This window comes from Boleophthalmus pectinirostris, unplaced genomic scaffold (assembly GCF_026225935.1).
Source record: "Boleophthalmus pectinirostris isolate CB_2022bp ecotype Guang Dong unplaced genomic scaffold, ASM2622593v1 HiC_scaffold_19, whole genome shotgun sequence".
NCBI classification, from domain to species: domain Eukaryota; kingdom Metazoa; phylum Chordata; class Actinopteri; order Gobiiformes; family Gobiidae; genus Boleophthalmus; species Boleophthalmus pectinirostris.
In genome coordinates, this window is record NW_026571140.1 from 36,511,780 (window position 1) to 36,532,660 (window position 20,881).

The window sequence follows — 20,881 nt, forward strand, 5'->3', positions numbered from 1 at the left end:
TGTTAATCACTGGCGCCCCACTATGTATTTACTTGATAGAGACAGTGCACATTAAAAAGCCAGGCCTGGTTAGTACTTTAAATGAGAGACCGCTGTGAATCCCAGGTGCTACAGGGGGGCAGCAGTGGCTCTAGTGGAAGCTGCTGTGTCCTTTGGTAAGGAACTTGGTATGAGCAAGAACTGATCCTCTGACCTTTAGATTGGGGGCCACTGCTCTAACCACTGAGTCACTTTCTTCCTTGAAATGCATGATTCTGCTGATTAAACCTCACAGACACTCACGTCTGTCTGCGGGCTGTGAGGAGCCCTCTTCTATGGAGCTCAGAGGATCAGGGCTGGACTTGGAGTAGAGCATGTCCAGGACAAACTTCTTATCTTCAGACAGAGTGCTGGCCGGTCTCTGGTATGAACCGGCTGTCAACAGAAAGAAGAAAATACATGTAAATAAATAATAATAATAAAGTTTAAGAGGCTCTTTAAGGCGCTGTACCTGATTTATACCGTCTTTAAAACATGAAAAACAAAACCAGCTCATTTTAAACTGTTTGCAGAAGTCCAGACTCATTCATCATTTTCGTAACACTTTCTTAATTAATCAACAATCCACATTCACCAGAGCAGAGTTTCGTGCCACTCCACAACAACAACTAGCATGCTAACAGTGATCAGTTACTCACCTTTTTCATTTTGTGAGTCTGTGTGTCCGTTTGTGTCTGAACTCCAGTTTGTTGAACCTGCACCATAAAACAACATCATTAGTTTACAGGAAAAAAAAACTTCCAGCCAGACCAGCTTTCAACTTTTACTGTAGTTTGTAGTTGTGTTTTTGGTTTCATTTTTTAACAGATTGTGCTACATTAAAGATGAAATCCATTTTTTGATGAGGAAAAGTTATAACACGGTAGAAAGCTCCTAAAAAATGAGGTGGTTTTATGTGTCATCCAGGCATGTTTGAGTCATATATCTAGAAACGTATAAAACATTAATACGTTGTTCTTGGCAAATATCACATTTTCTAAACAATAAAAGGTTCTGGTCTAGTCCAAGTCCAATTCTAGTTCAGGCCAAGTTCAGTCAAGAAATATATCCCTCTCTTAGTCTCTTAGTCCCGTCTCTTAGTCCCGTCTCTTAGTCCCGTCTCTTAGTCCCGTCTCTTAGTCCCGTCTCTTAGTCCCGTCTCTTAGTCCCGTCTCTTAGTCCCGTCTCTTAGTCCCGTCTCTTAGTCCCGTCTTAGTCCCGTCTCTTAGTCCCGTCTCTTAGTCCCGTCTCTTAGTCCCGTCTCTTAGTCCGTCTTAGTCCCGTCCGTCTTAGCCCAGTCTTAGTCCAGTCTTAGCCCAGTAGCCCAGTCCTAGCCCAGCCCAGTCCTAGCCCCTTAGCCCAGTCTTAGCCCAGTCAGTCTTAGCCCAGTCTTCACCCAGTCCGAGCCCAGTCTTAGCCCAGTCTTAGTCCAGTCTTAGCCCAGTCTTAGCCCAGTCTTAGCCCAGTCTTAGCCCAGTCTTAGCCCAGTCTTAGCCCCAGTCCTTAGCCCAGTCTTAGTCCAGTCTTAGCCCAGTCTTAGTCCAGTCTTAGTCCAGTCTTAGTCCCGTCTTAGTCCCAGTCTTAGTCCCGTCTTAGTCCCGTCTTAGTCCCGTCTTAGTCCAGTCTTAGTCCCTTAGTCCCAGTCTTAGTCCCAGTCTTAGTCCCAGTCTTAGTCCCAGTCTTAGCCCAGTCTTAGCCCAGTCTTAGCCCAGTCTTAGCCCAGTCTTAGCCCAGTCTTAGCCCAGTCTTAGCCCAGTCCGAGCCCAGTCCGAGCCCAGTCCGAGCCCAGTCTTAGCCCAGTCTTAGCCAGTCCAGTCCAGAGCCCAGTCCAGAGCCCAGTCTTAGCCCAGTCTTAGCCCAGTCTTAGCCCAGTCTTAGCCCAGTCCTAGCCCAGTCCTAGCCCAGTCCTAGCCGAGTCCTAACTGAGTTCTACCCCCCAGTCTCAGCCCAGTCTTAGCCCAGTTCTAGTCAAATCCAATCCTATTAAATACAGAACTTTCAATAAAACAATAAAAGTTAACATGGCGATCTAAATTTGTGTAATAATCATTCTTTAAAGTTGCACTGGTAGAGGGTATACCACCTGCTTCTCAAGAAAAGTTACACAGTGCACCTTTAATGAGATTTTCAGGTTTTATTTTAATTATTTAGTGAAAACCTTCAGAATAGTGAAGTTGTAAAATTCCCTCAAACATCAACGTGCCAGACACAAATAAAACCCGTGAATGTCCGTCTGCTCTCGGGTTCTTATTACTCTGTGGAGTGTGATCCTCTGCTGGGACGCTGCTCGTTTCCTCTTTGGTCGGCGGGGGCGGGGTCGGGGTCGGGGCGACGGCGTCATCGGTGGAGGCCAGACGAGAACGCTGTTTACTCCGTCTCCTCTTCTCCCACTGGGTCGCTGCCAGGCTACGCAGGAAGTTGTCTCTGCGGGAAAACAATACAAGATTTTATAAGATCATCATAAGAGATTTTAAAAAGCAAATATAAATCACATAACAATCAAAGCAGTGGATTTTCACAAGCTGCTGTTAAAGTTGTTGAAATTATTAAAACAGAAATACTAAGAACTACTGCTTTATTTAATTTAAAGCCAGAGTATGTCACTTTTAAAGAGTCATGCAGGTTGTTTTATTCAATTCTGGTTGTGTTAAATGCATTGAAAAATATTGAAATATCCTTATATCGTATTGTTTAATGTGATGATACAGAATCGATATCGCGGGCTGCTGTATCGATATATCGCCAAGAGTATTTTTTTGGTATATTTTACTAATTTATTTTGTTACAGTGCTACAGTTTTGTTGCTTATTCAGAGGAAGGAATGTCTTTTATGCAACACATTTAACATTTTCACTGTTTTGATGATTAAAATGTTTGTGTTTCATATGAACTTTGCACAAGAAGTGGTTTAATAAAGACTTTTAGTATTACAGCCATGATTTAGCCATTAAACAGTATCGAATCACTCTGAGCGGGCTTGCATCTCCACAAACATGGCTCTTATTTAGCCTCATAAGGGTCTCTCCTGCTGGTTTCCATGGAGATGTTGTTTCTTTGGCTATAATATTCTAGCCTGATTCATCAGCCGGTTTCACTTCGTGGAAACCGTCTGACCTCGCAGCATTAAGATTCGTTCGTTCGACGGTAGGTGAGTACTTTTTTATTAAACTAATCGCTGCTATTTGGTCATGACTGGTATATTAAGCTTTTCCCAAATCTTGTAGGAAGAAAGACAATAACGTCTTTCCCCTTGATAAAATTCACCAAACATTGTTTTGTTCCGGCTTTAAATCCTTGATCTTGGGAATCGTTGCCAACACAGAATGTCTGTCTTTGTTTACATCCATCTCAACGCTTTGTTTACTGTTGTGCTGTTCCACAAAAGGGACACAGACAGACGCTTGAGTTTGACGTCATGACTTCACAGCTCTTCGCTGATTGGCAGGTGCACGGTCTACAACTTCCAAACTGTCTAGTGTATTCTGATTTCTTTGACCTAGTCGCTGGAGAGAAATTAAATTGAGCAAAGGAACTATGTGGCGCCAGCCTGATTCATCAGCCGGTTTCACTTTGTAGAAACCATCTGACCTCACAGTGTTAGAATCTGTTCGCTTGATGGTAGGGGGGTACTTTTTTTTATTTAACCAATCGCTGTTATTTGGTCGTGACGTATGTAATGCGCCGCTAACAGGGATAACTGGTATATTAATCTTTTCTCAAATCCCGTAGGAAGAAGGACAATAACGTCTTTCCCCTTGATAAAATTCACCAAACATTCACTTTGTTCCGGCTTCAAATCCTCAATCTCAGGAATCGTTGTCAACACAGAATGTACGGCTCTTTGCTGATTGGCTGGTGCCCGAACTCGCACTTCCAGAGTTTTTGAGAACTGTCTAGTGTATTTTGATTCCTGACCTAGTCACTGGAGAGAACTGAAATTGAGCGGAGGCACTAGGTGCTAATAATATTTGACAGTATGACATAAAATGTATCTATCTCTATGGAAAATGTTCTTAACTGTGGTTTTAATTTTCCATTTTCATTGAATCGTGCAGGTGAGGTGCCACCTAAAAAGTTACATACTGTACCTTTAATGAGCTAATGCAATTAATTTTTGACATTTTTCAATTGATTTTCATGTCTATAGTTAAAGGTGCATTGTGCAACTTTTCGGGTGGAGGGTCCCACACCTGCTTGTTACACAGTGCATCTTTAAGGTTAGGAAATTTAATTAAATACATCTTTGACTAGAGCTGAAAGTTGTTGGCAGCTTGTGAAAAACCATTGGTAGAAAAAATATGATTACAGCATTTGATCACTGCAAAAACACATCAATCAGAAAAACACCATTTCCAAGTTAAAAAACCCAAAATATAAACAATAAAATAAATCTTGATTTCATTGAAACAGTTCTTAAGATGTCCAGGTATAAGATATTATCACGAAAATGAATCAAAACAACTGGACTCAGAAAACTTTTACAATGATTTCTTTCTGATTGTTGGAGTGGAAATGTGGGGTCTGACTTCGCAGCATTAGGGTTTGTTTGTTTGACGGTAGGTGGGTAATTTTTTTATTTAACCAATTGCTGCTATTTGGTCGTGACGTATGTAATGTGCTAAATTCTGTAGGAAGAACGGCAATAACGTCTTTACCCCTGATAAAATTCACCAATCATTGTTTTGTTCCGGCTTTAAATCTTCAATCTCGGGAATCGTTGCCAACACAGGATGTCTGTCTTCGTCTACATCCATCTCGACCACTTTGTTTACTGTTGTGTTGTTCCACAAAAGGGACTCAGACAGACACTTGAGTTTGACGTCATGGCTTCACAGCTCTTCACTGACTGGCCTGTGTGCGGTCTACAAATTCTGGGGTTTTTGCAAACCGTCCTGATCTAGTCGCTGGAGAGAAATTTAATTGAGCGGAGGCACTAGGTGCCGCCAGCCTGACTAGAAGAGAACTGCCTGTTAGCTGCTTGGGTTAGCAGCAAAACATAGGCTGCAAAAGTTTACTAGCATGAGTTGTTTTGATTCACTTTTGTGATAATATCTGCTTGATTTGCAAACAGCGCCACCCGATGGTCACCCACTAAAACTACACACCCCAAAATCATCAACCCAGACAATTTATCATCCCAGATGATTTATCAACGCTTTAATCAGATCATTTCAACTCCAACCCTCAGTCCAGCCTCAGTCCAGTCCTTGGTCTATGGTACAGTCCCTGTACAGTCCTGGGTTAGTCCTGGTACAGTCCTGGTTTCAGTCCTCAATTTAGTCCTAATCTATAATCAGTCTGTTTGGTCAGATGTTTTAGTGGATCATTTTGTCTCAGATTCTGGATTTTTACATTTCTATTGTTTGTGCCTGAACCACAAATGGACTGAACCGAGGTCCAACAGAAACACGTCTCCACACGGATTTAGAGACGCCACAAAAGACTCCAGCTAAAATCACTGTGAAGTTACACTGAGACTTGCACTGGACATGTTTAAAATGTGTGATGTGAATCTTGGCTTTTACAACGACGATCACAAGTTTTCAGGCGTGGAAAGTCACCAATTACAAATATTCGATTGAGTAGAACTTTAAAGTACATGCAGTACTTGTAATTTCTCAACCATGCAACCATCATATTGTCTTTGAAATTGAAATTCACCCCAAATTTACTACACAAACCTTTAGTATGATTACAATTCATAGCAAAAAATGTAAAACCACGCACACCAGATTCTCTTCTTCTTCTTCTGTACTTACTCAAACATCTTGAAAATGGGTTTGTCCTGTTTAACATTAACTTCGTCCGCGCTGTAAGGACATAGTAACACACAAATATATATACACACACTTTTGTAAAGAATAAAAGAATTAAATCATATTCGTTTCATAGCCTCCACCATCTGTTAACCTGCTCCAAAGTCAAAAATTGCGTTACATTTTCTCGAGTTAAACCAGAATTTCCCAAACACCATCACCTGTCTGTACCATTACTGATTACCTGCTTTTAGTATTGTCAGAATTTAATTTAGTTTAATAGGCTCTGTGCACAAAAGCGCCTGGCAACCTCACTGATTTGAATTTTAATGTTTTAGGATTTTAATAAAAGTGAGTGTTAGCTTTGAGACACACTGAGCCAGCCAGAATACTGCAGTGCACAGAGCCAAACGGACGATATTTAATTAGGAAATGTTTTTAAAAATGTAAAACCCCAACCTTTATAGTATACTGAAAGTTAACGCAATATATAAATAAATACCATCCAGAAAATTTGGGATCCAGCTACAAAATACTGCTAAAATCTAATTAAAGTTGGACAATGTCATTTTTCTTAGTCCTGCACCGGGTCGGAAGGTTTTAACTTTCTGGAATTTTACGGGCGGGTAGAACAGGAGAAAAATACTTGAAGCATGTCCAGGACGTCCGTTGCCCTGGAAACAAGTGACATTTCCCAGAAGGATGGACCAGGTTGAGAGAGACTTTTTTGTGTTTTGATTACATAAAACCATCAGCAGGCGGAGATCGGCTCCTGGTTTAGTCCTGGTTTAGACCTGGTTTAGACCTGGTTTAGTCCTGGTTTAGTCCTGGTTTAGTCCTGGTTTAGACCTGGTTTAGACCTGGTTTAGACCCGGTTTAGACCTGGTATAAATCTGGTCCTGGCCTGGAGTAGTCCTGGTTTAGTTCTGGTTTAGAAATGGTTAAGTCCTAGTTTAGACCTGGTTTAGTCCTGGTTCAAACCTAGTTTAGACCTAGTGTAGACCTGGTCCTGTCCTGGTGTAGTCCTGGTCTAGTCCTGGTTTAGACCTGGTGTAGTCCTGATTTTGTCCTGATTAAGACCTGGTTTAGACCTGGTTTAGACCTGGTTTAGACCTAGTTTAGACCTAGTTTAGACCTAGTGTAGACCTGGTCCTGTCCTAGTGTAGTCCTGGTGTAGTCCTGGTCTAGTCCTGGTCTAGTCCTGGTCTAGTCCTGGTCCAGTCCTGGTCCAGTCCTGGTCTAGTCCTGATTTAGACCTGGTGTAGTCCTGATTTTGTCCTGATTTAGTCCTGGTATAGACCTGGTAGAGACCTAGTATAGATCTGGTCCTGGCCTGGTGTAGTCCTGGTGTAGTCCTGGTTTAGACCTGGTTTAAGTCCTGGTTTAGTCCTGGTTTAGTCCTGGTTTAGACCTGGTTTAGACCTGGTTTAGACCTGGTTTAGACCTGGTTTAGACCTGGTCCTGTCCTAGTGTAGTCCTGATTTAGTCCTGGTATAGATCTGGTCTTAGCCTGGTGTAGCCCTGGTCCAGTCCTGGTCCAGCCCTGGTCCAGCCCTGGTCCAGCCCTGGTCCAGCCCTGGTCCAGTCCTGACGTTGGCTCAGTGGTTTGTGGCGTGTATATATTTATAATCCACTAATGACACAGTGTAAATTCAGTCCTGGTTTAGTCCGGGTTCAGTCCTGGACTATTGGGCTGTCGGACTAATGGGCTGACCCCGAGTTCGGGCGGGTAACGGGTATTGGACTGTTAACGGGTCCGGGCGGGTGCAGGTTTAACTTTAATATAATCTCGGGTTAACGGACGGGTGCGGTTCTCCAAAAACGGACCCGTGCAGGACTCTGTCACCGTCCAGTCGCCTTCTCCTGGGTCAACGTCCTGCTTGAACTACAAATTAGAATAACGTGCAGAACCTTACAAGGAAATGTCAGATAACTCATTTTTGGTTTCAAGGTCAGACCATAGTTGTTAAAAAAAACTATTCCTCACTGTTTAATATGAAAATTCCTGTCATTTTATTTCATTTTAATTATTTATTTTGTAGCCGGATGCCAACGACGCAGAGTTACTGACCATAAAAAGCACGAATAAAGAGGAGGACAGAGGCAGAAGAGAATGTACTCACCAAAACACGGGCTCATCCTCCCCAGAGCTGGAGAGGAGCAGGAGGAAGACGAGAAGAGAGAGCGTCGGAAAAAGAGGAGAGGAAGTTTAAGCAAAAATAAATATCATTAGAATCTGAAGTAGCGACTGCGATAGAGCTGTAACAGAATACACGAGTTCAATAAAGAGTTTTTGAAGATTAGAAAAACAAACACGGCTGTAAATACGAAACGGTGAGAAAGAAGAAGAGTTAAAAAGGTTAAATAAGCTGTTTGAAGATGAGCAAAACACACAGATGTAAATGTGAGAACTGCTAAATAAAGACAAACTAAACATTTATATAAAATGAATGCATCAAATTATGTTAAAATTGCATCATATTACCTTAAAATGATGCATATTTTTACCTTAAAGTAGCAGTATAGGTTACAACTTTGAAATAACCAAAGTTTGAATATTATTACTTCAAAAAATGTGTATTAAATTTAGAAACTAAGTAGTACGTAGCTGATTTCAAGTACTTTTTACCTCCTACCATCGTAAAAATAATAGTGCTGATACAGAAAAACACATTTCTTAACTCATTGTAGTTCAACGTTGTGATTTTAAGTTGCTCAAATAAAAAAATATGTAAAGAAAAGTGAAATTAACAACATGGCAACGCGTAGAACTTGTATATATGTTACAATTTACAATTTATCTATGTAAAGTAATTGCTTTCACTTTTATATCCATTATTGGTGATCATTGTAATTTTAAGTTGCTCAAATTTAAATAAATAATAAGAACTATAATAAATAATAATTACAATAAATACATTTAAATAAATATATAAAGTATAAAAATATATAAAATTAAACAAATAAATATAAAAAAATTTATAAAATAAATAATAAAATAAAAAATAAATAAAATGAATAAAATAGAAAAGAAAAAAACAAAAAATATATAAAATAAAATAATAAGTATACAAATTTTATGTAAATAAAAAATAAATAAAATGAACAGAAGAATAGAAAGAAAATCCTAAAAATATATAAAATAAAAATAATAAAGATAAAATAAAATGTAAATAAAAATAAATAATAAAACGAATAGAAAGAAAAGAAAGAAAAAAAAACATTAAAAAATATATAAAATAAAACAATGAATAAATATAAAAATAAAATGTAAATAAAAAATAAATAAATAAAATTAAAAAAATAAATTAAATGAATAGAATAATAGAAGGAAAAGAAAAAAACAAAAAATATATACGTTAAAATAATAAATAAATAAAAAATAAAATGTTAATAAAAATAATAAATAATACAAAAATAAAATAAAAAAATTATAAAATGAATAGAAGAAATAGAATAGAAAGAAAAATAATAGAAAGAAATAAAGAATAGAAAAAGAAACTGATAACCAAGGATAAAAGGACACAGTTTTGACACATAAAAACAAAAATATGTCAAAAAAGTATCCTATAAAACTGCATTATGATTTGGGTTTTCTTAACACATGTGAACACAAATACTCAAAAAAGCAAAAATAATCACCAAAAAAACAATAACAGGTATTTTAAAAAGTCAAAAGTAAATCATAAAATCATATTATATTAAAGTTTGAATCTGTTGCCAACGGTAACGGCACAATCCCACCCAAAATGTCGCCGGTGCACTTACTTGAAGCTGGTTTTGCTCTCGCTCTTGTTCTGCTCCTGTGAAGACTGCTGCTCCGAGTGGGACGGTTCAGGGGGCGAGGGGCTAGAGACAGACAATTAAATAAAAAAAGTGAAAAATAAAAAACATTCACACACACACAGACACACACACACAGACACAAACGGAGTGAATGAGTGGACGGAGAAGTATGAAGGGACTGCTGTTTGAAAACACAGAGTCCTGCCAACGCTTCATTCCGATCGTGTTCGCAGAATCACGGAGGCTATGAATTAAACTAATGTGTATCCAGCCACACAAGAGCGGCCAGTTAGACAAAAGAAAAATACAGAATAATTGTTTAACGTTTACTGTTTTCCGTGTTTTTATATTGTCTCAATTTTAATGTAAAGCACTTTGGTCATCGTGAGTGTTCAAAAGGTTTCTATAAATAACGTTTGTTTGATTAATTGATTGAAAACAGCAATGAAACAGATGAAATTTAGAAATACTTTGAGCTAAATGTAAAAAACTGTTAACTAAATACCAAAGTTGCTCAAAACAAAAGTAAAAACATTCAGAAAGTTATGTATTTCCAACTTGTTCAAAGGCTTCAAATGATTTTCTTAAGCTTGAGTTTTAATAATGAGTATTTGTTCTTATTTATGTGGTAATTTCATGCAAGAATACATCAATATTTAAATAAATGTTATGTTTTTTGTGTAATTAAGAATGAATCACTATGAGAATTGTTATCAGTAGAGTTTGATTTGAACATTTCTGCCTCGTATCTGGGACCAGTTCAAAACAAAATCTTACAAAGAGTTCTTTTAAAGGTCCTATATTACACAAATTGGAGTGTTGTGAGTTTTAAGTCGTGTTGTTACCTTCTCAAAAACATAGCTGGAGTTGTGTTTTGTTTCATTCTCACATGTTTGAGTAATTCTTTATTATTAGTCTGTCTACATCTCCAAAGTTTACCTTTTACTTTCAGTTCAGTAGAGATGAATAATTCCAGGGCTGAAATCATCCAAATTATTCTAGTGAAGGTGTATGGAGTTTAAAAACACAGTAAGCACTTTCTGTATTACCATGTTTTCAGTTTGAGACACTCCTAAAGCCTAAATATAGGAGTGTAACGGTACATGTGTTCAAGCTGAACCGTTTCGGTACAGGATGTTCGGTTCGGTTCAGGGCTGTGCACGAGTGAATTCGTGCAATTTGTGTGTTTTTACATTCCACCACTACATCTGCAGCTACAAGAAATTTCGGCTCTTTAATATTCACGAGGGAACTTGTCCATGATTGGGGCAGTGTTTCCCGCAGCACTTAAGGCAACCGACTTGACAACAATTGCCCCACGCCTTGAATATGTTCATCTGAACCACGTGAATCCTCCCAAAACTACAGTCATCGCGCCGCCGTCCTCACTTTCACCTTTCACCGACAAAGAATCTCCACTCTGTCCATACTTGCCACCTTTGTCTCTATAGTTAAAGTGCATTTTCAACTACTGGGGGCTCTGAAACTGCAGCAGATCTGCACTTACTGCAGACAATGTGGACAAGTTGTTTTTTCTGGCCAAAAATATGAACATTGAGTAAAACTTCATGCTGGAACTGTGAGTGCTGCACTTTACTTTTTGAAAACCTTTGTTGTTTACTGTTTACAAGGAATTTACTTTTTATAATATTTCAAACATTTGTTGCTTATGTGAGAATATTTTTATTTAATTTATTAGTATTAACAAGCAGCACTTTGCATTTCTTTTATTTTCCCGTTTGTATAATGTTAAAATAAATTGTTGGTTTAATAAAAACACAACTGGTTTTGCATTTTGTTCCCATATTGGACCAAAAATTAACCAAACCATGACTTCAAAACCAAGGTACGTACCTAACTGTGATTTTTGTACTGTTACACCCCTAGTAAATCTGCAGGGTTTGTGTGTTTAAACATGTGTGAAAGAAACAAAACACAACTCCAGTCAAGTTTGTGATGAGAAAACAACATTATGCATTAACATAGATGAGAAATAATGTAATATAGGCCCTTTAATAAGAGTATTTTCAGAGAGAGTTGAAAAATAAACAGACTTTCAAGTAGCTGCAGATTCCTTTTCCTCCATGTCACTGTTTGTTGACACAGACCTGTGCGCTGCAGCGGGCTCTTCACAGATGGAGCTGCTCTTGGTGAAAAACCTGGACCTCCTGCTGAGTCCCAGAGCTGATATGTGGTGACTGAGGAAAGACCGCCCCCTGCAGGTTTGAACACCACGGTGCAGTGAACAGATAAAGACAAGAGGAGAGAGGAGAACAGAGAGAGAAAAACCAACACCAAAATCAAATCAATATCATAAATCGTGGCATATAGAGGTCTGCTTATTCGTGGGTCTCAGAATAATGAGAAATGAGGACTGTTGTCATAGTGATTAAGAATTTAAGACAAAATATCAGATCCGAATGTGGAAAGTGTCCTCGAAGTGTTGGAAACTGAGACCCACGAATACAGAGCAAAGCAGAAAAATCTACCCACCACCACATTTGTGTAAAGTTATTATTAACTTCATATAATTTGAGATTATATGAAAGTGAACCAAAGGAAAAATAAAAACAACAGTGCCTCCTAACTGTGCTGTGTCATTATTATTCTGAAAAATACTCATGTTTTGCAATTATAGTAAACAGAAATCAGAATATTAAGTCGTAACTCTGTCGAAACAAAGTGTGTCTGTCACGGTAAATAATATTTTAAACTCAACGGTGTTATAGTTTAATTCATTTATTTACTGAGACAGGGACAGTGCAGAATATACTTTAACTCAGGGGTCACCAAACTTTTTTCTCTGGGGGTCACATTATCGCTCCTGACTGTGACGGACGGCGGAGATTATATTCTTTGAAAACCGCCGCACTTTCTTTACAGATCAGACAAACTGCACGGTCCTTACACTGAACAAAAAAATAATCTGTCATACACTGTTCTTTGAAAATTCAGCACTCTGTCAAGTTTTCGTACTTTGACGCTCACCATTTTTTGTCCTGCACTACAGAACTCTGCACGACTGTCACTGTTTGATCTCGATCTTGTCGGGTGACGAAAATTCGGTGGTAAATGTAAATACGTCATATAATTATTCAAATACAAATACTACATATACATTTATTTTTTTTAAATTGAGCAAATCAACAAAAATACAAGATGCAAACGTGTTATTATATGCCAAGAAGTAATAAATAAATAGTCCGTGACAACTTTTGAAGATTGTCTCATAGCGCCAGATCAAGTGGTGGGGGCAGAGGGGCTGGGGGCCGGGCAGAGGGGAGTGGAGGGCTGGCGTCGGCCCACAGGCCTGAGTTTGATGACCCCTGCATTGACAGGAGAGTTGTATTGTATCAGGTTGGTTGCCTGAGCAGCCAGTCCCGTCTACATTCTGCTTGAATCCAGAAGGGTTTGGAATAAAACCACAGAGCGTGACAAACTTCTGTCTAAGCTTGAGAATTTCCAATCACAGCTGCTAAAATCTGCACTGTTTCTCGATCCTTTATGTTGTTTTTTTCTTTGATACATCTGATTGGTTAATCCACCTGTCAGAGTTTTGTCAAAGTGTGTAGTTCTGGCTGGATATGTAACCGGGTTGTTACAATCAGGGTTCCCACTCTTTATCACTGACAAAATTTCCAAAATTTTATCCATGACTTTTTCATGTCCTAAAGTGAATTTTACGGCACCTAAATGTGTAGAATTGATCAGACTTTTAGGGCTAAATATGAAATGTTAACCCTTTCCTGTGATTTTATGGTTTGTAATTATAGTAAACAGAAATCAGAATTTGGGATTATAGTTTTTTAACATTCAAAACACTGTCAGTGCATTTATTGTCGTCTCTTTTAAACAAAAGGTGCATAAATTCGGAAATAATCATAACAGTTTACAGCATAAAAACACTGTAGCTGCGTGAAAGCAGTGTTGGGGAGTAACAGATTACATGTACCGGAGTTACGTAATCAGAGTACAAATGATGAGTAACTGTATTCAGTTACAGTTACTGTTTCAGTGAGTGGTAATTGGATTACAGTTACTTTGTTGAAATAAATGGATTACATGGCGGGATTTTTCTCTTTCCACATTTCGGGCTATATCCCTTTTTCTTTTTTTTTATTCCACTCATTGCTGGACTCTAAACCAGGTCCAAATCAGGCCCAAACCAGGTCTAAACCCAGGTCTAAACCAGGTCTAAACCCAGGTCTAAACCCAGGTCTAAACCAGGTCTAAAACCAGGTCTAAAACCAGGTCTAAACCAGGTCTAAACCAGGTCTAAAACCAGGTCTAAAACCAGGTCTAAAACCAGGTCTAAAACCAGGTCTAAAACCAGGTCTAAAACCAGGTCTAAACCAGGTCTAAATCAGGTCCAAACCAGGACTAAAACAGGATTTAACAGGACTAAATCATGCTGTGTGAACGTGTCTCCTCCTCATCTATCAATGATATTTTTAATTTAAGTAAAGTCTGGGCTTTTTTTATTGACTTTTATCAGATAAAACATCTTATGTTAAGATTTCCTCGTCTTTGCTTCTCTACAGCAAATCAAGTAATCCAAAGTATTCAGATTACATTACTCACTTTAAGTCATTTAATAGATTCCGTTACAAACTACATTTTGGTGTATGTAATCTGTAATCTGTAGGGGAAAACATTTTAAAAGTCACCTTCCCAACACTGCGTGAAAGAGATACTAAAATTCCATGACTATTACAAAACGTTCATTGAATTTACAAAATTCCATGACTTTTCCAGGATTTCCAGAACAACGGGAACCCTGCTAATAGTTTGATGCTTCGATTGTTGATTCTGTAAAAACCTACACTGTTTCTCAGTCCTTTGTTTTTTTTTTTGTTTTTGTTTTTTTTACATATAAACAGCCCTGTTTGTTTTGAAGCATCTCTGATTGGTTAATCCGCCTGTCAATCACACCCTCTGAAATCAGGGAGACCGGACATGACTCCAGATCGTCTTTGCGTCTTTGTAAAAGTTTTATCAAAGCGTGCAGTTCTGGCTCTGGTCAGGTAACCAGGCTGTTCTAATGCTAAAGCTGTAAGACTGTCTCCAACCCCACATTAAACCAGATGCCCTCCCTCACTGGCCTATTTACATCATGGAAATATAATTCATAAACTATAACATAACATTTAAGCAGCTCATACGAGGCTAAGCTGTGGTTCTCGGGTCTGCTGCCCCTTTACCCACAAAAACAAACATTCCTGGAGCCTGAACTCAGAGGAAAGTCGTGTCCAGATAAAATAATTTCACTTCTCGTCTAAACTTGGTCAGATCTCACAGGAGGCAGAGCGGAGGGCAAACCAAAACAATAACAAATACTTTAGCCCTTGGTCTGACGGTCATTTTTAAAGGCGCATTATGTAACTTTTTTCTGGTGGAGGGTCTGCTTCTTTTACGTCGCCGCGGTGATGTTATCGCTTTGCTTTAAATGTTCCACAATAAAGATACGTAAGACCTGTTTTGTCTTATATTTTGTATACAACGCTCTTGAGGTCATTTTATTGTGAGATAATCAGGAAGTGCACTGTTTGCATGCTAGCTGTTAACATTACTGTGACGATACTCTGATCTTTAGCCTTTTTAAAGTTGTAAAACAAGCTCATGAATTAATTGCGGTGAAATATTTGGATGCTGTGAACAACACAAACACCTGTAATTGAAAAAATACTAGAAGTTTAAAAACGTGCTGTGGAACATTCTGGGCAAAGTCAAAAAAGTTACATGATACACCTTTAAGACACTCCAAATGAGTGATATTTGGACTACATGCTTCACTGCAAAAAAGCAATATCTATACAAGTTAAAATAACCTAAATTAAGAACATTTTACTTTATTTGAGTCAATTCAACTTGACAAGTCAAATGATCTACCAATGGAATAAGTGTTTTACTTAATTTAAGCTTCTAGTTTTCTTATTTTAAGTGCAAAAAGTTGTTGTTTTTCTGATTTTTTAAGTGTAGCAAGATGTATTTTCAAATTTTAAATGCAAAAAGTCTTGTTCCATGGGTAGATAATTTTACTTGTCAAGTGAAATTTACTCAAATCATGATAAAACATTCTTAATTCAAGTCATCTTAACTTGACTAGATTTTGTTTTTTGCAGTGAAATTAGTGAAATTTAGACTAGAACATGAAGCAATATCTAGGTAAGTTAAAATAACCTAAATTAAGAACATTTTACTTTATTTGAGTTGATTCAAGTCAAATTATCTACCAATGGAATAAGTGTGTTTTTCTTTATTCAAGCAACATTTGATTTAGTTTCTTATTTTAAATGCAGAGTTGTAGTTTTTTTTTTTTTTTTTTTATTGTAGCAAGATGAATTTTCATATTTTAAGTACAAAAAGTTTTGTTCCATTGGTAGATTATTTTAATTGTCAAGCTAAATTTACTCAGATCTTGATAAAAATTTTTTAATTCATGTCATCTTAAAGGTGTGTCAATTTTCTGGTGGAGGGTCCGTCAAATGCTTTTCTTCACAGTACGGCATTAAACCTTTCCATCACGGAGACCAAACCAGACCAAGTTACAGGTCAGATCTGTGGAGAGGCGACGGTGCTCAAAGTCAGAATACCTGTTTTTCTAGGTATTTTTGAGCCATAAAACCACCTGTAATTCCACAAATGTAAGATAAACAGTGTTGGGAAGGTGACTTTTAAAATGTATTCCCCTACAGATTACAGATTACATACCCCAAAATGTAGTTTGTAACGTAATCTGAATACTTTGGATTACTTGATTTGCTGTAGAGAAGCAAAGACAAGGAAATGTTAAAATAAGATGTTTTGTCTGTTAAAAGAAAATAAAAAAGCACAGACTTTATTTAACCAAATTAAAAATATTATTGATAGAAGACGAGGAGACACAGTCCTCACAGCATGATTTAGTCCTGTTAAATCCTGTTTGAGACCTGGTTTAGACCTGATTTAGACCTGGTTTAGACCTGGTTTTAGACCTGGTTTAGACCTGGTTTAGACCTGGACCTGGTTTAGACCTGGTTTAGACCTTGGTTTAGACCTGTTTAGACCTGTTTAGACCTGGTTTAGACCTGGTTTAGACCTGTTTAGACCTGGTTTAGACCTGGTTTAGACCTGGTTTAATATTGGTTTAGACCTGGTTTCGACCTGGTTTAGACCTGGTTTAGACCTGGTTTAGTCTGGTTTAGTCTGGTTTAGTCCTGGTTTAGACCTGGTTTAGTCCTGGTTTAGTAGACCTGGTTTAGTTTAGACCTGGTTTAGACCTGGTTTAGACCTGGTTTAGACCTGGTTTTAGACCTGGTTTAGACCTGGTTTAGATCTGGTTTAGACCTGGTTTAGACCTGGTTGGTTTAGAGATTTAGACCTTGGTTTAGACCTGGTTTAGACCTGGTTTAGACCTGATTTAGACCTGATTTAGACCTGATTTAGACCTGGTTTATTGTCCGGCAATGAGTGGAATTACCGGGAAAAAAAAAGAAAAAAAAAGGGGGGGTGTAGCCTGAAATGTAAAAACAGGAAAATCCCGCCGTGTAATCCATTTATTTCAACAAAGTAACTGTAATCCAATTACCACTCACTGAAACTGTAACTGTAACTGAATACAGTTACTCATAATTTGTACTCTGATTACATAACTCTGGTACATGTAATCTGTTACTCCCCAACACTGGTGGTAGAGCAGTTTAATGTCACACTGTGGAATATTCCAGGCAGAGCGATGACGCATCCATAGAAACAGGCAGGTGACGGACCCCCCAAACAAAAAGTTACGCAATGCACCTTTAACTTGGCTAGATTTACTTTACAATCTAATAATCACCAAAACATTTTAATTTTCATACTTACGAACTCGGCGACCCTTTCGTCTCCTGCTCGGTCGCGGCGTTTCCGTTCGGGACCCTGTGCGTCGCGACCGGGGACCCTCTCTGCGACGTGGACGGGCTGGAGGCGGAGCTACTGGGGTCAGAGTTCAGCGCGACGGGGGACGTGGGTCTGCTGTTTTGTTTGGGAGTCTCCGAAGACGATTGCCGACCGTTACCGAAGCCGGGGGACGTTACGTTTTGGGTTGGAGATGGAGAAGAGATGGTTGGTGAAAAAGGAGAGGTGACGTTATCAGTAGGAGATGGAGAAGAGATGGTCGGAGATAGAATTTGGAGGTTTGGAGAAGTTATGTTTTGAGTCGGCGATGGAGAAGAGATGGTTGGCGACAGCACGTAATTGTTTAGAGTTGGAGAGGTAAGATTTTCAGTAGGCGACGGGGACGATATGGTTGGAGATGGAATCTGGTTACGGAGGTTAAGAGACGTTACGTTTTGAGTCGGAGACGGAGAGGAGATGGTGAGCGGCGACGTGACGCGGTTTAGACGGGGGGAGGTGACGGTCGTTGTGGGCGAGGGAGAGGGGGATGAGGAAGACGAGGAGGAGACGAGGTCCGGCAGGTTTTGGGATGACGTCCGTCGGCTCCTCCGTCCCTCCTGTTCGGGGCCGGAGGACTGAGCTGGTTTTCGGCGTTCTTTACGGACGGTCGGAGCGGGGACTTCCATCTCGCCGTCTTCGTATTTCAAGGCGTTCTGAAAAAGAGAATACATTTTTTTTTTAGTCATTTGTGGCCTTTTCTGTCCTACAAAGGCAAAACGCCGTAACATCATGTTTGGTCAAAAATATGTCATTTTGTTTGTGTTTTGAGCCCTCCTCTCAAAATTTACCTTTGACCCTTATTTGTCAGATTTTGTGCTCTGCCTTTGAATCATGAGCCAAAAATGAGGAGTCGTGCAATGTTTTGTTTGTGATTTAGTTAATAAATATATTTCATTTTAAAATCCAACCTTTTGCCTCTTTTTTGTTGCAGCCTTGGCACAGGGTCTTAACACATTAATAAATATACTTTAAATTGTCTAAAAAGTGAATGTATTTTGTGTATTTATTCATAATGTACATACTAGGGATGGGCATGATTAGTCGATTAATCGATAATTGATCATTAAGAATTTCATCGATTACGTTCATTTTAATCGACAAACTGTAGGTTGCTGTGCGGTGACCAAACAGGTCTGTACATGTGTCTCTCTGCACTCAGAAGGAGCGAGCAGCCTGCAACGTACTGAAGTGCAACGATGACTTGTACAAGAAACTTTCCAGTTCGGGACAAGTGTGAGTCCATGTGCACAGTGTATAAAGCAGCACATATGTTTCTGTGTCCAGTGGGAAAAAGTTTTTACCAGTTGAGAGTCGCGCAATGTCGATGACGAGTCCCCACCTCCCTCCCCCCGTACGGTGTCCTGGTTTTGACAAACGCAAATCTGGTCACACTAACCTGTATTCCACTGAGTCATGTCTTTTAATCCAACAGAACTTGAACCGCATCAGCGACACAAGAGCTGTAGTTTTATCTTCGCTTAGTTTATGCAAAATTAGCGATGTGGTTTTAAGTTTCGTTTCTGTGAGAGTTGCGCAAAACTGAATTAAACACATTATAATGTCAAACGGGCTGATGTGGCTCTAGAGTCGTTACGGTTTATATGTCGTAAAGTTGAATTTATTTATGCAGATTATTAGTGCAGACAGTAATAATAATGATGATTATTTTAATATAAAAACGTTAATGATTAATCGATAATCGAGCGTTAATTCTCCCGACGATCGATTAAGAAAATTTCATCGAATGCCCATCCCTAGTTCATACTACACTCTAAAGTAACTTGTGTGTCAAACTGTTTAACTGTGTAAGTGTCGCCGCACGATCTTGATCAGCTCCAAACAGGAAATCCAAAGCTCTTCAATATCATTTCAAACAAAGTCCATGATAACTAGAGCTTGGTGACGTGTTTTTATAACGAATGAAAGTCTGGTGAAAAGCAAATAACAATCATGTCAGTTTCTGCCTTTTTCCTTTGCCCGATTCTTTATTTTTGGCTCATGATACAAAGGCAGAGCACAGAAACTGACAAATAAGGGTCAAAGGTCAATATTATTCACATACAAACATTTCTCCATTATAGCAACTAGTTGGCAAATTTTGGGAGCCCTACCTACTTTTGTCTGGACAAAACAGAAACTTTTAAGTAATTTTTTCTCAGTTTCACACTATGGTGAGTTAAGGGCTTTTGCTTTTGTGGGGCAGTTTTGAGAGGTTAAAACGAAAAGGTTGCAAATAGAGAAAGGCAATAAAACAATAACAAACAAAAAAAATAAAACCAAAGACAATTTGGTACAATTTCTATTGATCTTACTTACATTTAGAATATTTTTAGTGTTTGAGGAGGACAGTGCCACAGTTGACAGAACCACTTAAAGAAATGCTGTCCAACTTTATTCGTGTACATTTTCAGTATGAAAATCAAGTACACCAGGTTAAATGCATGAATATTTCCATTTAATAATAGGGATTTTAAAGATAAGTGAAGATTTACTGTTGTAGAATTGGTCGTTTACCGTGACTTTACTTTATGGCGGATTAGTTAATTGAATTTTATCAAATCAAAATCCAGTAGTTTCAATAATCAGGTTGGATCTATTTAATCCAAGTCCGCAGTCGATCCTGTCAGTCTGGTTTGGAAAAGAGTTCAGAATTTGGAGGAATAAAAGTGACTATTTTATTGTTAAATTGAACTGGTAAAAGGTAACAACCCAAAACCCATATTTATGTAATTTTAATGACAAAAACTAAAATCAAAAAGCAAATCATGATCGATCAATAGAAAGAATCATCCAGCCCTATTTTATTTTATTCTAGGCAGCCCGGTTTCCCAGTGTTTCTGTATTGTTTTCAATATTCCAGAGTTGTTACCTCGTATGTGGTGAACTGAGCCCTCAGGTCTGCCTCTGTGGCCTTGTTGTTCAGGTGTTTCTGGACAATCGTATCCATCCCGAGCTCCTCCAGGCTGTCCGTCACATCGTAGAAGGAATCCTGGTCTGGGAGCGCCGCCAATGTCTGGAAGGAAAACGTATTTGAATAATGATTCTGTACACCTTAATATAACATAACAAAAAACACCTTTAAGTTAAATCTCATATTCATATCTTGTATATTATTGCATATTTTCATTGCTTTTCCATTACATTTAATTGTAGTTTATTGTATATTTGAGCTACAGTGTTCCAGTAATTTCTCCTGTGGATCAATAAAGCGTAAACAACAATAAAAATATTCAAGGAAAATACATTAATATAAGTGAGATGCAATACTCCACCTTGTTGATGAGAGTCATTGTGAACATGAGGAGTTCAGAGTCGGCTCCGTTCCGCTCCTCCAGGACGTCCATAATGTAGCTCCAGGGCTTTTCATCTGAACAAAACAAAACACAGGAGGTTTCTTTATTCACGCT

The 20,881-nt window shown here is 38.5% G+C and overlaps 1 protein-coding gene across 3 annotated transcripts in view; it reads right to left on the reverse strand.

Annotated features, from left to right (window-relative positions):
• fhod1 (formin homology 2 domain containing 1) overlaps nt 1-20,881 on the reverse strand; it is a 155,348-nt gene that overhangs the window by 25,738 nt on the left and 108,729 nt on the right. Inside the window, exons 8-17 of one of the 3 annotated variants that reach the window (XM_055154408.1) lie at nt 20,747-20,841; nt 20,344-20,487; nt 17,403-18,127; nt 11,669-11,776; nt 9,543-9,623; nt 7,898-7,924; nt 5,778-5,828; nt 2,273-2,442; nt 678-734; nt 283-414 (exon numbers count right to left, since the gene is read on the reverse strand). In XM_055154408.1, coding sequence (XP_055010383.1) covers nt 283-414; nt 678-734; nt 2,273-2,442; nt 5,778-5,828; nt 7,898-7,924; nt 9,543-9,623; nt 11,669-11,776; nt 17,403-18,127; nt 20,344-20,487; nt 20,747-20,841 — 1,590 coding nt within the window. The remainder of the gene's footprint in view (nt 1-282; nt 415-677; nt 735-2,272; nt 2,443-5,777; nt 5,829-7,897; nt 7,925-9,542; nt 9,624-11,668; nt 11,777-17,402; nt 18,128-20,343; nt 20,488-20,746; nt 20,842-20,881) is intronic. The other 2 variants (XM_055154409.1, XM_055154410.1) reach the window with 2 other exon arrangements.